Raw genomic sequence first — 15,617 nt, forward strand, 5'->3', positions numbered from 1 at the left:
GGAAGCACTTTCCTCGCATGCAATTCATTAGAGTTACGAAGATGTCTAACTACTCATGACAATCATCTGAATATCATCGTATATGCAAAACTCTCCAAAACAAAATCCCTCAATGGAAAAATTCTGCTAAATATTTTGTTTTGCTGTACATATATTGCAAGATCAGCTTATTATCCGGCAGAGCAAAGGTAATAGAATTCATAAGTCACTCGGTATAAACTTTTAGCAGTTGCTACTAGAGTAACAGTCCTCAGCCTGAAATAAAACCTGATCGTTGTGGTAGCATATTACCCCATTGTCGTTGGGTAGTAGTTATTATCGTAAAAGTTTGCCGGCTATACAAGTAGTACTTTCTCCCCATTTGCTTTTAACTTTAAGTCCAAGCTGGAATTCCAAGGCGAAGAATTAACTAAATTTTTTTAAAACAAATTATATTTACTCGCTCAATTTATATTTAATTTAATTGGACCAAAAGAAGTTGGTTATAGATTACGTAGTAGCGATAGTCAATATGAGCCAAAAAGTTTTTTCTGTTATTGCTGCCAATTCGGTTTGAAACATCTGTTTGGACTTAGTGTGAGATCAATTAAGTGAATGCCATTACCTACTTTGTTGTTTAGAGTAGTCATTGGTAAAAGAGACTCTTGAATTAAGAACCGCGACATCTTCCCATTCGTTCCTCTTTACGATTCTTGTCAAATTAGGTATTTCCAAGGCAACCATCCTGAAGCTTGAAGCTTATAATTGGCGCATACACTTCACACTCCTCCTCCTATTTGTGGTGTTCATCTTGACGTTGTTCCATAAATAGAGAGACTTACAGTTTTAAGCCGACTCCGAACGGCAATGGTTTTTTATGAGGAGCTTTTTCAGAGCAGAAATACACTCGGAGGTTTGCCACTGCCTTATTAGAAACCACTTTTTCATTTTAGTGTTTCATACCCGGAGATCCGAACCTACGCATTCTCGAAGGGTAGTCACGCACCAACCCATTCGGCTACGGCGGCCGAAATGGACTACTTTATATCTAGTGTATAAATAGTGGCTTTCAAGTTATAGATATTACTTAATAATTGACTTTTATGTTTTAACACTAGACGTTTTATGAAACCATTACAATTTTCACTGTTGTTAGAGTAAAGTAGTTGTAGTTAGCAAGACTGGGAAGTATACAGTCAAATTTTAACCAACAACGTCCCACTACCAGCAAAGCTGGTCACATGGAACGGATTTTGCAAACCATAATTTATTGGCAATACAAATTATTACGCCGCAGAGACCAGGAATAAAAATCTCTAAATCACCCTAAACAATAATAAAACAATAAAAAAATTAACAACTTTTATGAAACATTTTTACGAGTTTAGTTTAGCCTTTGTTATAAATGAGCAGTTCTTAATTACCATGCATTGCACGGCTCACGGTGTAGAGCTGCAACAATTTATGACACAACTACGGGCGCACTTCATTGGGTAATTGCGTAAAAAACTTGACCAATCTTGGTACAAGTGTTGCTCCCCAACTAATATAATTTAGATCTTACATAATTATTATTGAGGTCTGATAAAATCCCCGCCCACTTTTTATAACTTAAGATATAATTTTCGTTGTTCTTGTTGTTGTAGTAGTAGTTTATCAATTACTACCGGTACGGTGTAGTTATCGGTCGTCATCGTCAATCTCATCTAACGGTAGGTCCAGGAAAAATGCTGTTTCAACGTGGGGTCCAAAGGGAGAGGGTTGTTGAATAAGTGGGCTTCAAGAGCATGAGAATGAATGGATAGTGTAATGCGTGGTACCTTAACATGCCGGACATGTGTTGAATATGTTGAGATCGAGTCTGATTAGGTAGGAGTTTAAAGGTAAGTTTCTATTGAAAATTTACAAGGTCGGTCAATAATTACGCAGAATTCTCACATGACTAGGTTCAAACGGCACCAAATTTTATTTAATTGCCGAAAATTTTGGCAAAGCGTGTGAACTGGCTATTAATTATTGAAATCAAATAAACTCATAGACAACAAGAAATTAAAGCATTTTCCCTATATTTACTATACCCGCGCCCAAATAAAATTTTACTATATTATAATGTGCGCGGGTATAAAAAGTTCGGCCCGGACCGGAATTTAGCACTTAATTGTTGTAATTAAACTGAAGCATTTTTGAGACGGATTACTGTTATAAATTAAATCCAATAGTATTCAAAAAAATTTTTTTTGATTTAAAGCAGTAGCCAAATGTACAACTGATAAGGTAATTTTGTGATTAGATTGCCAACAACAACAACAACTACATATGTAAGTTGCTATCGCGGGTATGGTACGGAGTAAGTTCGTTCGTTTCTCGGTGAAACACCAAAATGAAGAAAAAGTGTTTTCTAATAGCGGTCGCCCCTCGGCAGGCAATGGTCGGAGGTTTGTATGTGTATTTATGCCTCGAAAAAGCTCTTCATAAAAAATATCTGCCGGTCGGAGTCGGCTGTAGGTCGGTCCTTCCATTTGTAAGACACCATCAAAATGCACGCCATAAATAGGTGGCGGAGCTTGGCCTTTATTTATTTATTTATTTATTAATAATGAAATATAATTATAAATAACTATATTACAAAAAGAGGCACTAACTACTAAGACTATCGGCCTGATGTTTATCTAATATATCTTAACATTACTGAGTATAACAACTTTAGATTAGGGAACATTAATTGTATTATACAAATATCTTTAACATTATCGGGTGAGTATTTTCTTAATGCGACGGAAGGGGATTGGTTTTTAAATATGTTTTTCCTACTATTGGAAAACTTAGGGCAATGATCTAAAATGTGATTTATAGACAGTGGGCAGTTGCATATACTACACCCGGGGGCTGCTTTACCAGTTAGGAGGTGTTCGTGGCTAATTTTAGTATGACTTAGACGGCATCTTGTGAAAATTTTTAGCTGCTGAGAGGAGCAATTCGATGGGATATCTGGCCTATTTCGTTCGGGATTTATGCGCTTGTAGGCGTGCTGATATTTGCACCAATCGTTGTGTGTGAATTCTTTAATAAATGCATTGATTCTGTGTTTAATATCCGCTTTAAAGTAAGTGTTGTGAAAAATACTTGGTGAGGTGCTAGCTTCCTTGGCTGTTTTGTCAGCGAAGGTGTTACCACCAATTCCACCAGGGTTCATTGTATGCAGTGTTGTTAAGAGCAAGAAAGGAAGACTTACTGTCCGAACAGATTATGTATTTGCCTTTAGCTTTGGAAACGTAGTCGACTGCAAAGGTAATCGCCAGAGCTTCTGCGGTAAAGATGGAGCAATGCGGGAAAAGTAGACCTTTTTTAATGAGTACTCCTTGTTCATTTACCACCGCAAAAGAGGTGTTCAGGTTGTCTTTGGATCCGTCTGTGAATACAAAGCTCCAGCCATTAGTGCTCCACTCACTATGTATTTCGTAAAAAAGCTTTCTGTATATCAGGGAAGAGGTATTGCATTTGGCATGATCAAGAAGGTTTGCGATAAAGGTGTTTTCTGGAAGCTTCCAGGGTGGAAATTGTGGAGCAACACATAACGTTGGCTTAAGAAAAGGATCAATTTTTCCAGCGTATTTTATGACTTTGCATATAGTGGAAGGTCGCCTTAGTTCTGTGTTCCTTTTGATCGCCTTTTTTATGTCACTGTTCAGTATAATATTGTTGAATATATAAAGTTTTGGGATTAAACGCAGAGTGTTTTGATGTACACGGTCTTTATAAATATATATATATATATATATATTATTATTATTATTATTATATATAAGAAAAGTAGAGGAGATCCACTACTTTACATTTATTTATATATATATAATAGCTATCAATACAACATTAAAATTTTGTCTAGTTTCAGTTCCTAAAAATGTATTCTTATGGGGTGAGAATTTATTTTTCAACAATCGATAATAATTCATATCTTTCACATTGGATAATTCGTTTGAAGTTTTCACAGAGTTTAAATATCACAAAAATATAAATTTATATATAAAAAAGTTAAAAAAAGGTATATTAAGAATTGTAATTTTATAGTGATAACAAATTCCGAACAAAAATCTTCGCCATCCATCATTGCCTCCCTCTCATGCTTATCCCTCCACAGTCTTTGAACTGATGCCTAGGTAGGTATACAAGTCGCAAGTGGCGCTTTCTGGCACGTAGAGATTATTCTAATCGCAAGCATCGATAAATATATAATAATTGAGCAGGAAGAGTTAAAATTGCATGTACGAGTATGTACAAGGGCCGGCACTCGAAGTGTAACCAATTTCAGACCGCTCACGCAACTGATGCCCATGCATCTATTAGTTAGACCGTTAGTTGGCTAAATGAAAGTCCAGAGCATTGTTTACAAACGCGAAGAAGCATTTTGCCGAGAGTAAATGCGAAAAAAGAAAATCAGTAATGGGTTTCAAAATCACAACCAACGATTGTTCGTGAGCTCGAGCACCTTAAAGTAAATAAAGTTTTTGTTTATCGCACCATTACTTGTTACAATTATACTGGTACCATCGCGAAACGTCATGGAGATGGTCATCAAAGGACTGCAACGTCACGTGAAATGGTTCAAAAAGTGAAGAAGCGACTTGAGTGAAATCCCCTTGCAAGATCCAACAGGCGTATACTCTCAAACCAAAGCAGCAAGAAGTCAGACTTGAAAGAGAGAGAGAGCGAAGGATTTGCAATGGTTTATTCTCTTTGGGCCATTTTGGAGAGCAAGGTCCGAACTAAAAGATTCAGACACTGAAAAAAGCCATTGTCCGCGAGTGGGCCAAAACACTTGCAAGCCATATTCGAGCAGCTTGCAATTCGCTTCTGGACCGTCTCAAGGCCATATTCAAGGCAAAAGGTGGTCATATCGAACAAAAGCAAATTGATTCTTAATTTTGTATTATTTTCACACATTTTTTATTTTGAATTGAATAAAAACATTTTTCTAAACTAAATTTATGGCCTTTTTATTTGGTTGCACTTCGATTACCGTACCCTGTATTATATACGCAAACAGTTTTATCAACATTCTTTACAAGGTTTAAGTACATTGCCCACATATATAAGTATATATTCATATATATAATTGGCGCTTATACCCGTTTTGGGTGTTTGGCCGAGCTCCTCCTCCTATTTGCGATGTTGTTCCACAAATGGAAGAACCTACAGTTTTAAGCGGACTCCTAACGTGAGATATTTTTATGAGGAGCTTTTTCATGGCAGAAATACACTTGGAGGTTTGCCATTACCTGCCGAGGGGCGACCGCTATTAGAAGAAACTTTTTCTATCATTTTAGTGTTTCCTGCACGGAGATTCGAACCTACGCAGTTCCGGATATATAGAGTAGTTTGAACTAATAATTTTAATGACTTTAAAAGTTAAAATAACATCCGTGGTTTATCGGAAATTTAGTTTATAATAGGAATTTACTTTTTAACAAAATTTGAAAATGTTAAATTGGTTTCTTATAAGTTGCGATTTGTCTATATTGCACTATTTTTGTGAAATTAGGATTATGGTTGATGATATAAGAGCCGAAACTTACGAAAATGTAGTGAAAATTGGATTGGCGCCGTTGCTTGAAGCCTAAAGGGTGAATGATTCTTATTCTAATTTGTAAGAGTTACCTCAAGATATCCATAAAAAACGAAAGTCACTAAAGCCTCTGACCGAATTCTATGGGCAAATAAGAAATAACGTATATAATAGGCCGAATTGGGGTTCGAAAAAAATTGGAAAACCGCAAAAAAACACTCTCGAGGATATCTAAAAATTGTTGGAGGTGCATGTATTATTTTTTTTTTAATTCGAAGCTTGAAGCATTTTTGTGCGTAACCTGATCTAAACCTGGCTAAACATGTACGAAAAGGCTCAAAATGGGGCGTTTGAATTGGTAAAAATAAATACCGCAAGTAAAAGTTTACTATACACATTTCTGGCTAAATGTGTGTATCAGATACTGGCTTAAGAAATTTCGCCCACGTATTGCACCCCACCTCATTTAGATCCAACATATGTAATTATTATTGAGATCGGATAAAAACCTCGGCTAAAAACCTTTTTATTTGTTAAGATGGAATTTCCGTCCTTACCTCGGATGTTACCTCTAATTGTCTACGAGTTAATTTGGCGCTAAAAACTAACAGCAAACTCAAATGAAATTTTACTAAAATGTGGGCGAGTATTTAAAGTTCGGTCCGAACCGAATTTAGCATTCCTCACTTGTTGATTTTACGGTTTTATCTTCAAACAACAATAGAAAAGTCCACAATTAACTGCAAATAGCCCAACATAGTGGTATTCGCAAATTACCATGGTAACACAACAACGAAACGTATAGTATATATGTATGTTTGTGTGTATTTGTCATCATTATTTACCAATGCCACCATGCCAGGCTATCTGCACTTAAATGTAAATTGCTTTAATGTAAATATTGCATTCGTGTATATCGCGGTACCGCTTCTTGGAACTTTGCACAATTTACATATGTACATATAGGTATGATCAGTTGTTGGGATGACGCTATTCCGGAGATTTATTAAATTTTTCTTTTACAAACAACACTTTTCTCCACATTCTGCCTAACGTGAATTAAGTTTAATTTTCGTTCACTAAAATTGGCTATTTTGATCATTTTTTCTCAGTTCCTTCTCATAGCTCATCCAAAATTACTCTACGGCAAAACAACTCTCAAAAATCCACTTCAATCTGCGTAACTACATAGCATGTATTCCATCCCTCTTGGGTTTGTTCAAATATGTACAAGTGTATGTACGAGTAAGTAGTATGCGAAAATAACCTGTAGCTCACGAAAGGACTACAAAGATTTTGACAGTGTTCCGTAATAGTTGTGGCTTTGTATAGGAATGTACTTACACATACCACCTTGCACAACAAGTGACGCTCTAAGTGTACTGATTTGAGTCCAGTTTTTTTATTAGGTTCTACATCTGTGATTAACATCCCTACCAAAATTGCCATTACTTGACATTTGTAAAAGTTACACCATCTTGAGTAAATCTACCTCTGCACGTGCTTTTGATTTTTTACAGTTTCAGAAATGGATTTAAATTTGCAACTTCGAGTTTGTATTAAATTTTGCGTTAAAAATGAATTCAATGGTGCGAAAACATTAGAAATGTTGATAAACAGTTTCGGTAATTATACTCTAAAGAAAACAGCCGTTTACGAGTACCATGAACGCTTCAAAAGGGATCGTGAGTCCATCGAGGATGACGAACGTAGTAGCAGGCCGTCGACATCGAAAACTGATGAAAGCATCAATAAAATGAAAGGATAGTTGATCAATAACCACAAATAAATCATCGAAGAGTTGGCAGATGGCTTGAATATTGTTTATGGATCCGTTCAGGATTTTGGATTTTGTAGTAAATGATTTGGGTTGCTGCCAAAGGGTCTGAATTCGCCAATGAAATGATTTCCACTGTTCCATCCGACCCAACATTCATCAAACGCATAATTACTGGAGACCAGACGTGGGCACGACGGTTTATGAGTACGACACGCAATCCAGACATCAGACGAATGAGTGGAGAGCTCCGAATGAACCAAGACCAAAAAACCCACGTCGTTTTCAGTCAAAACAGAAAGCGTTGCTCACAGTTTTTATGGGTTAGAACAGGATTGTGCACCACGAATTTTTCCAGGAGGCTAGAAAGTTAATAAGACACTATGAAACGTTTACGTAAAGCAATTCGCCAAAAACAAAAAAGATTTGTAGGAAAATAACTTGTGGATTTTTCACCATGGCAACGCACCATTGCACAGTGCCATCATTATCCGAATTTTTGACCAAGAACGAAGCGAATACTGTCCAACAGCCATTGCATTCACCTGATAAGGTTCCCTGCGATTTTTTCTGTTTTCTCGAGTCGAAAAATCTCTACAAGGAACGCGTTTTAAAGTCCGAAAGGAAGTAATGGAAAAATCAAAGACGGCTCTGATGGCTATACCGAAAATAAAGTTCCAGAAATGTTTCGAGAGCTGAATCTAACGCTGGGATAATGAAGGCACTTTGAAGGCGATAGTATCACTTTTGAGGAAAATAAATGTATTTCAAATTTTCTGAGTGTAATCCTGGCACATTTCAGTCAATATTTTGATGGCAATAGTCTAAATGAATAGGGCATAAGATGATTTCCATTACTTGGGGGAAGCAATTTTTGATTACATTTTGCCAATTACACTCCGACTAATTTTTCTATCATTCGATAAAAAACGTGCAATATTACTTATACATATATACATATATGTGTGTGTGTTTTTTGGCGTTTCGTTTTTTGACAAAAACTTAACAAGCACTATATTTATGTCGGCTTGTTTCAATCAAAGGAGCTATTAAGTGTTGTTATCAATATTTGCGAGTGCTGCGAAAATCACATTATCAGTTTCGGCAAAATGAACTCACGTTCGCAACTGCACTCAGTGCTCATATACTACATATGGATATGTGATATGTGTACATGTATGTACATCTCTATATACTTATACATCTGCACTATATATACGTAGAGTCCAGTGATATGTTGGCATATGCCAACACAAGCACAGAATGCTCCGTTTTCCATAAGATTTTTTTTCCATTTTGGAACTAACCTCTTCTGCTACCAATTAAGATCAGCAATTGTATGTGTATGCGTATGTAATATACTATTAACTATTTACAAAAGTATAGGGTGTTCGGTGGCAGAATTAGAGTATACTCATGGCTGGCCTCCTCAGCTAAATCAAAAAATGAACATTACTGATGATACAAATTTATATCAATAAATTATTGCCTCTAAATGTTGGCCGTTGGATACACTCATGGCTGGCCTCCGTACCTGCCACTCGCTGGAGAAGTGATGTTGTGTCACCATTAACCTTGCGAACCATATTTTCCTTTGGTGCTGAGATGGCCGCTAGGTTTGTTTCATACGCTTTACTTTTGAGGTACCCTCACAATAAAAGTCCATAGAGGGAAGATCGGGCGACCTGGGAGGCCAGGATATGCCTCCGAAACGGCTTATCAGTTTGTCAGGAAAGAAATCACGGCGTACCGCCATAGTGTGGGGCGTGGCGCCAACTTGCGAAAACCATGAGTGCGTCCAGATGGAAGGATGTTCTCTCATTATTAGCGGAAAATAATCGTTCAGCATGCGCCGATAAGAGACACCGTCCACAGAAATTGCTTGCTCCCGACGACTTTCAGAAATCAAAAACAATGTGGTCCAATTATTCCACTGCTTGACAATGCACACCATACCACCACTTTGGGGCTGTAGCTCTTGATGTTCTAATAATGGGTTGTAGCCTTTAGGTGACTAATAACAGCAATTTTTCGTATATTTACTATCATGCAAACTTGTAGCGACGAATTATTAACGATTAACGAATCTCCTTAATCAGAACCGGCTTGGGTAGGGTAGCGCATGACGGACTGCGTAGGCATTCCTGTTCAGTGAGGTTTGGCAAGTCATCAAGAATCGTTTAACGCCAGAACAACGCTTCTAAATTGTGGAAATTTACTTTGAAAAAAAAGGGTATAGAGCATTGGCGGCGTCGTCTTTCAAAATGAGGAAGCAACTGCCGTTATGGTGATTGGTGAGCGCTATTGAGTCATTCTGACTGAGTTTTTGCTTGCAAAAAGTAATCAGCTAAACATCGACGACTTTTGGTTCCAATAAGATGGCACAACTTGCTGTACAGCGCGCTTAAAAATCGATGCATTGCAATATTCTATGCACCTTTGACGCCATACGCCCAAATTTATTGGAAAAAGTAGTCAAAAATATACTGATCGAATGGACCATGTAACTCGAGCCACGGCGGACATATTCCGGATATCAATACCATGAAATTATCTACCAGATTATAATAAAAAAAAATCATTTCAATAATATTTCCCCTTTGTATTATCATTTAAAGTATTTAAGCTCTTAAAAACACTCGATATATACATAATTATTTAATTTAAAAAGAAATATTAAGAAAATACAATATATTTTGAAAAGATAAATTGTGCTTTTGAATAAAACCGACATTTGTACTAGTTTTATAACTATGGACGTTATAAATATAATAGATTTTTATTTTTTTTTATTTATTTATTTTTTTGTTGTTGTTTTTTTTACGACTAGGTTAAAAGTACTCATTTTCGAACTATCTTAAAACTACGGTCACTCACACTTATTTGATATAGATACGATTTCTTTGTAAGGTGTTCTATATTTCATATATGCAGACATCTTTTGTATTTTGCTTTGTTTCATTCTCAACATAAAATACAAAAAAGTGTCCACTCATTTCATTGCACAAAATTCAATAGAAAAAAATCGTATCTGCGTGAGTGACTATATAAGGGATAGAGCTATTTCAACACAACCGAAGGTCGAACCGTTGAAAAATAATATATATACCGTGTACTCTCTCTCTCTAAACGGACATCTCCCATAAACAGAAAATTTTTGCAGTCGGCAACTCCTCTTCGCCATCGAACAGGGTCTTGTGGAATCTGATTCCAAACCTTATTAAGGACCTCATTTCAGCCTCCGTTCAAACACGCTAGGTTGTTCGTGATCTACCTATATTTCGTGTTCGTCATCGCAGCGTAGTAGCCGATCCATTGTCATTCCTTTCTGCGAATTTCAGTCGCCACATCAACTTCATTAGCCTTCTAAGGTAATTCGATGTTAGATATAGTTCGAGGCTAAAAAGAACGCATTATGCGGCGCAAGCAGCGTTTAATGAACGTTTGGAGACGCCTTGTGATCATTGCAGGGACCTTCCACGTTCTACGGCCGTATAGCAGGACGGACTTGACGCATGTCTTGAAAATTCGCAGTTTCGTATTCGTAGTTATGTTATTATTTTGCCAAAGCGATGCAAGATTGTCGAACGGCACTTTAGCTTTTGTAATTCTCATTGTTTGCAATTGTTGGCATTGACTGAGTCATCATCTTTAGATCGCACATTCTATTCGACAGCAATATATGTCGTCGGTATGCTAAATACTTAATATATTGTTGAGCGGCCGCCGTAGCCAAATGAATTGGTGTGTGACTACCGGGAGTGCGTGGGATCGAATCTCCGTGCAAGAACATCAAATAATAATAAAAGGTTTTTTCTAATAGTAGTCACCCCTCGGAAGACAATGGCAAATCTGCGAGAGTGTTTCTACCATGGAAAAGCTTCTCATAAAAAACCATTTGCCGTTCGGAGTCGGTTTAAAACTGTAGGTCCCTCCATTTGTGGAAAACCATCAAGACGCACGCCACAAATTGGAAGAGGAGCTCAGCGAAACACCTAACACCAGTGTACTCGCCAATTATTTATTTATTTATTTAATTGTTTGTTGTTGATCTGGCACCGAATACCTCTTTGATGGTTTTCATTAGCAAAAGAAGCGTGAAGAACGTCTTCAATTACCAGCAGGAAAAAAATTGTTAAAAACTACTAATGTACTGAGTGCCAATTGCCGCGGTCAATAACATCGTTGTAAAAACGGGTAGTTGAAAGCATTGCTTGGTTATTGAGCCAAAACAGCTGGTACCATCGTTAAAAGGTCTATCTTTGCGCTAGTTCTGAGCCAGTTGGATTTTCTGTAGGGTAAATGCAATACTTTTTCGATTTGCACATTCCATTTTTTTGTTTTTTTTTGTAGTAGACGCACAACCCTCAAATTCAGAGAATTGGTTATTTGTAAAAATATTCTAAATTGCTTTATTGCGATGCAGTTCAACTATTTTATGGTTGTTTTAAGACGAATTGCTCTTTCTTTAGGGTGCGTTTATGTTGGAATAGCGATAATAGCAGAGTATCTGGGTAACAGTAAATGTGTGTCTTGTACATGTGGTATGTCGGAGCAGAGCTGTGAACAGAGACTAACGATAAGAGCGAAGAAAGTCGTTGATCAGTGGTGCGATTCACTAACACATTTTATCGATATTCGCTTTGTTATCTTTCCTTAACCACAATTTTTACGATTTTGCTATTCAGTAACCCATTTGATTACGAAAATCGACAAGACAAAATCAGCTGATTGGTTACGATGTCGATTATAGCAATCTAAACGACAATAATTTTGGTGTTGTTAAATCAAACGATAAAGAAGAATTAGTAATTTTAATCAGAACTGTGAAATTTTATGATCAAAAACTTATTTAAAAAGTGCGAGTATGTCCTTTGATTATTTGGCTTATGATTGGCGTTAGATTGTTGAATGTTTCCGCGGTAGCGCTTAAACCATTCCCCAATACGGCTATTGCCTCCGCCATCATTTTATTCGCCTGGGCACTTGCAGAGCTGCTTTCGGCTAAGATCTATTAAAAAATAACAAGAACAGTTAATAAAATGCCACTTTTATGTGTTGAAAATAAATTACCTTTAAAGCATCTGCTTGTTGTTTCGCGACTTCTACGGTTTCTACACTCGATTGGGCTAGCATCTATTAAAAAACAATCACCAATGGACAAATATAATAAAATTATTTTACATAAAGTTCAAAAGAAATTACCTTTAGTGCATCTGCCTGTTTTTCTGCTATTTCCAAAAATTTCTTCCGAGCATCACCGTCTTCTTCCATGCGCTTTCTTTTCAAGCTCGCCCGTGGTGTTCTCCTGTCTGAGATGTGCGAATTACCTGACCTCAGCGTGAATTTTTCTGCAAGTGGCGTCCGTATAGGCGACGGGGCTTCCGAAATCTCGCTTTCAACTTTCACTTCGATACCCATTTGGATCACCTAACAATTTACACACCAGTAAGTTACACTTTAAAACATACACTTTATGCAATTTACCTCCTCTGGTGGAATATTTTCAGCTGTTGTCGATGTCATCCTAAAGCAATATACAAAAAGTATTAATAAAACAATAACTTCAAATAAACAGTTATTTTATTGTACTTACTTAAGCAAATATAATTGGTAAAAAACACTTAAAATTGAATCTAACAGCTTGGCTAGTATGTTTCTTTGTTCTTTTTCTTTGTGTTAGTCGCTCATTTTGACATTTAATTTGACAAAGATGCCACTCTCTATCAGTTTGAATAAATAGAAGAAAACAGCTGTTCAGTGTTAGTTAACATAAGTTGGTGAATAGCACAATCGACGGTGCAATCGACATATACTGTCGACAAAACAAACAATTGTCGAATCGATAAGAGTTAGTGAATCGCACTACAGGTATTTTTAATTTTGGTCGTTCTAGTCAATATGGACACTGAGGTCTCTATAAGCGAAATTTTCTTCAAAGTTTCAAAAATTTATAAAAAATTAACAAATTTGAATCAAAACCTTTTTAATCAAAACGTCATTTAATTTAAGCAGAATAAATTGCATATTTAATATGGCCACTTTTGGCGGAATTCAACAAACCGTGGGCAAGCGATGACAGGACAATCCCTTATCTATTTCTCCTGAGCGCTGTATTTCGAATGCAGAAATCCGTCGCATATTTCTGTTGTCATGAGCATATCATACCGTATCGATTATGTATTCTTAAGACGGGAGCAATTTAAGCTTAAGCAGATTATCTATCTAACTACTGCGATATCTGACTTCACTAACGCGTATGGATCGATAAATGATTTAAATAAGCATCAACACCTGAGGGAGGTCTCATAAATAAATAATACTTTCAAGAGATTTTCTTCTTCTTGATTGGTGCGATAACCGCTTACCCGATTTTGGCCGAGTTTAACAAAGCGCCAGTCGTTTCTTTCTCGTGATAACCGACGCCAGTTGGAAGCCCCAAGTGAAGCCAAGTCCTTCTCCATCTAATCTTTCCAACCTATAGGATGATTACCTCTTCCTCTGCTACTATCAGCTGGTACCGCATAAAATACTTTTAGAGACGGAGCGTTTGTTTCCATTCGAATGACATGATCAAGCCAACATATCCGCTGGAACTTTATTCGTTGCGCTATGTCTATGTCGTCATAAAGCTCATACGGCTCATTGTTCCATCGCCTACAATACTCGCCGTGACCAACGTGCAATGGTCCAAAAATCTTCCGCAAAATCTTTCTCTCAAAAACTCCAACTGACGCCTCATCGGATGTTGTCATCGTCCAGCCTTCTGCGCCATACGTTAAATTGCCTATTCAGACCAGAAATCTATCCTTACTTAAGAGTCAGACCCACGACAGTTTGTTCTTGGTATATAGGGCGAAGGTCTCTTTAATTTTAGAGGTTAAAAGAGTCTATAGTGGCGAGGTTGTTAAAATTCGAAGAGTCCCAAATAAAGACTCATCCAATTTATTTTATTGTAAAATTTCATATTTTAGTTATAAAGGATTATGTTCAGAAGACACATTTATCCAGGTACTCTCCGAGACATTATAGGTAAGTCTTGAACCAGTAATAAACTCTCAATCATTTATAATATTTTGTGACTTTCTATTATTCTTCTCATATTCTTTATAAGTGAAAAAGTGCTCCATTAATCCACAGAGACTTATAACAGAGCATGTGTATCTAGCGTGTATGGTATGGCTTTTCGAAGAAAAGCAGATGTGAAAACCGATTTTCTGGCAAAGATGTCTGCAACTTGATACCTCAATATCCTCTATAACTGTCTGAATTCCGAATGTGTGTTGTCGTATGTAAATGTAGAGCTTGTAAGACTAAGTCGCTTAGACCCATTCTGTTGTGTAGAAGGCTTTCGTTCTTATTACGAGTAGATTGATTTTATCCTCGCCAAAATAAACAAAACCTATTAGTCTGTTTGCATTTTACATTGATGCATTTCAACCTAGGAGCTGCGTATTTTTGTCATTGTACTGTAGCACATAGTACATTTTGTTCCACCTATTCGGGTTTTCTTGAGTTTTCGACACTTTTGAAAGAAAAAAGCTATTGGGTATGGGAATAAGTTTCCGCGCTCGCTGCTGATACTATTTTTGTGTTCGCTCTAGTAATATACTGGTGATTTAAAGATGTATATGTGAGGTCTCGCAGAGGTATCGCAGTAGTTGACATTCGTTTCAAGCGTAAAGATCTTTTTATCTGACGTCAAAAATGTCTACGTTCGTCCCGAGAAAACAGCATTTGCGGAAAGTCATGCTTCATTATTACCTTGACGCTTTCAAAGTGGCAATTTCGACGTGAGTGATAAAGATCGCGAAAAGGCACCGAAAAAATTCGACAACAATTATTGCCAGGTGAACGAGGTCCATCGACAGCGAAAAAAAATATTCATGCTTCAAAGATTATGTTGTGCATCTGGTGGGATCAGAAGGGTGTAATCTATTATGAACTTCTTAAACCATCTGAAACCATCACTGGCAATCGTTACCAACTGCAGCTAATGCGTTTGAATCGAGCTCTAAAAGAAAAACGACCGGAATGGGACGGTAGACATGACATACTGATTTTGCTGCATGGCAACGCCAGGTCGCACGTTATTAAATCGGTCCAGAAATGTTTAGAGGGGCTGAATTGGGAAATCTCCACCCGCCGTATTCTCTAGACATTGCACCTTCGGATTACCATCTGTTTCTATCAATGCAGTCAGCCCTTATTGAAAAGCCGTTCACTTCTTACGAGAGCATCGCAAACTGGTTCAGTGTTGGATGTAATATACATATGTATGTTCCTGCGGAGATAATC

The 15,617-nt window shown here is 37.0% G+C and overlaps 1 protein-coding gene across 1 annotated transcript; it reads right to left on the reverse strand.

Annotated features, from left to right (window-relative positions):
• Positions 1-11,961: 11,961 nt before the first annotated feature.
• LOC128862464 (uncharacterized) lies at positions 11,962-12,972 on the reverse strand. Its single transcript, XM_054101109.1, has 5 exons — positions 12,916-12,972; positions 12,807-12,846; positions 12,525-12,749; positions 12,393-12,455; positions 11,962-12,330 (listed from the first exon to the last, which is right to left on the reverse strand). Exons 2-5 carry the CDS (start codon positions 12,843-12,845, stop codon positions 12,172-12,174), a joined length of 486 nt encoding a protein of 161 aa, XP_053957084.1. The 5' UTR covers position 12,846; positions 12,916-12,972; the 3' UTR covers positions 11,962-12,171.
• Between the last annotated feature and the right edge of the window lie 2,645 nt (positions 12,973-15,617).

The sequence above is a fragment of the Anastrepha ludens genome, chromosome 4, assembly GCF_028408465.1.
Source record: "Anastrepha ludens isolate Willacy chromosome 4, idAnaLude1.1, whole genome shotgun sequence".
NCBI lineage: Eukaryota > Metazoa > Arthropoda > Insecta > Diptera > Tephritidae > Anastrepha > Anastrepha ludens.

Bases quoted from the DNA above. Each gene is read 5' to 3' on its own strand.
- LOC128862464 (XM_054101109.1), bottom strand. From the start codon at position 12,845: ATGACATCGACAACAGCTGAAAATATTCCACCAGAGGAG. The intron at 12,750-12,806 runs GTAAATTGCATA...GTAAATTGTTAG, and splicing joins AAAATATTCCACCAGAGGAG to GTGATCCAAATGGGTATCGA. The intron at 12,331-12,392 runs GTAATTTATTTT...ATTTTTTAATAG, and splicing joins AACAAGCAGATGCTTTAAAG to ATCTTAGCCGAAAGCAGCTC.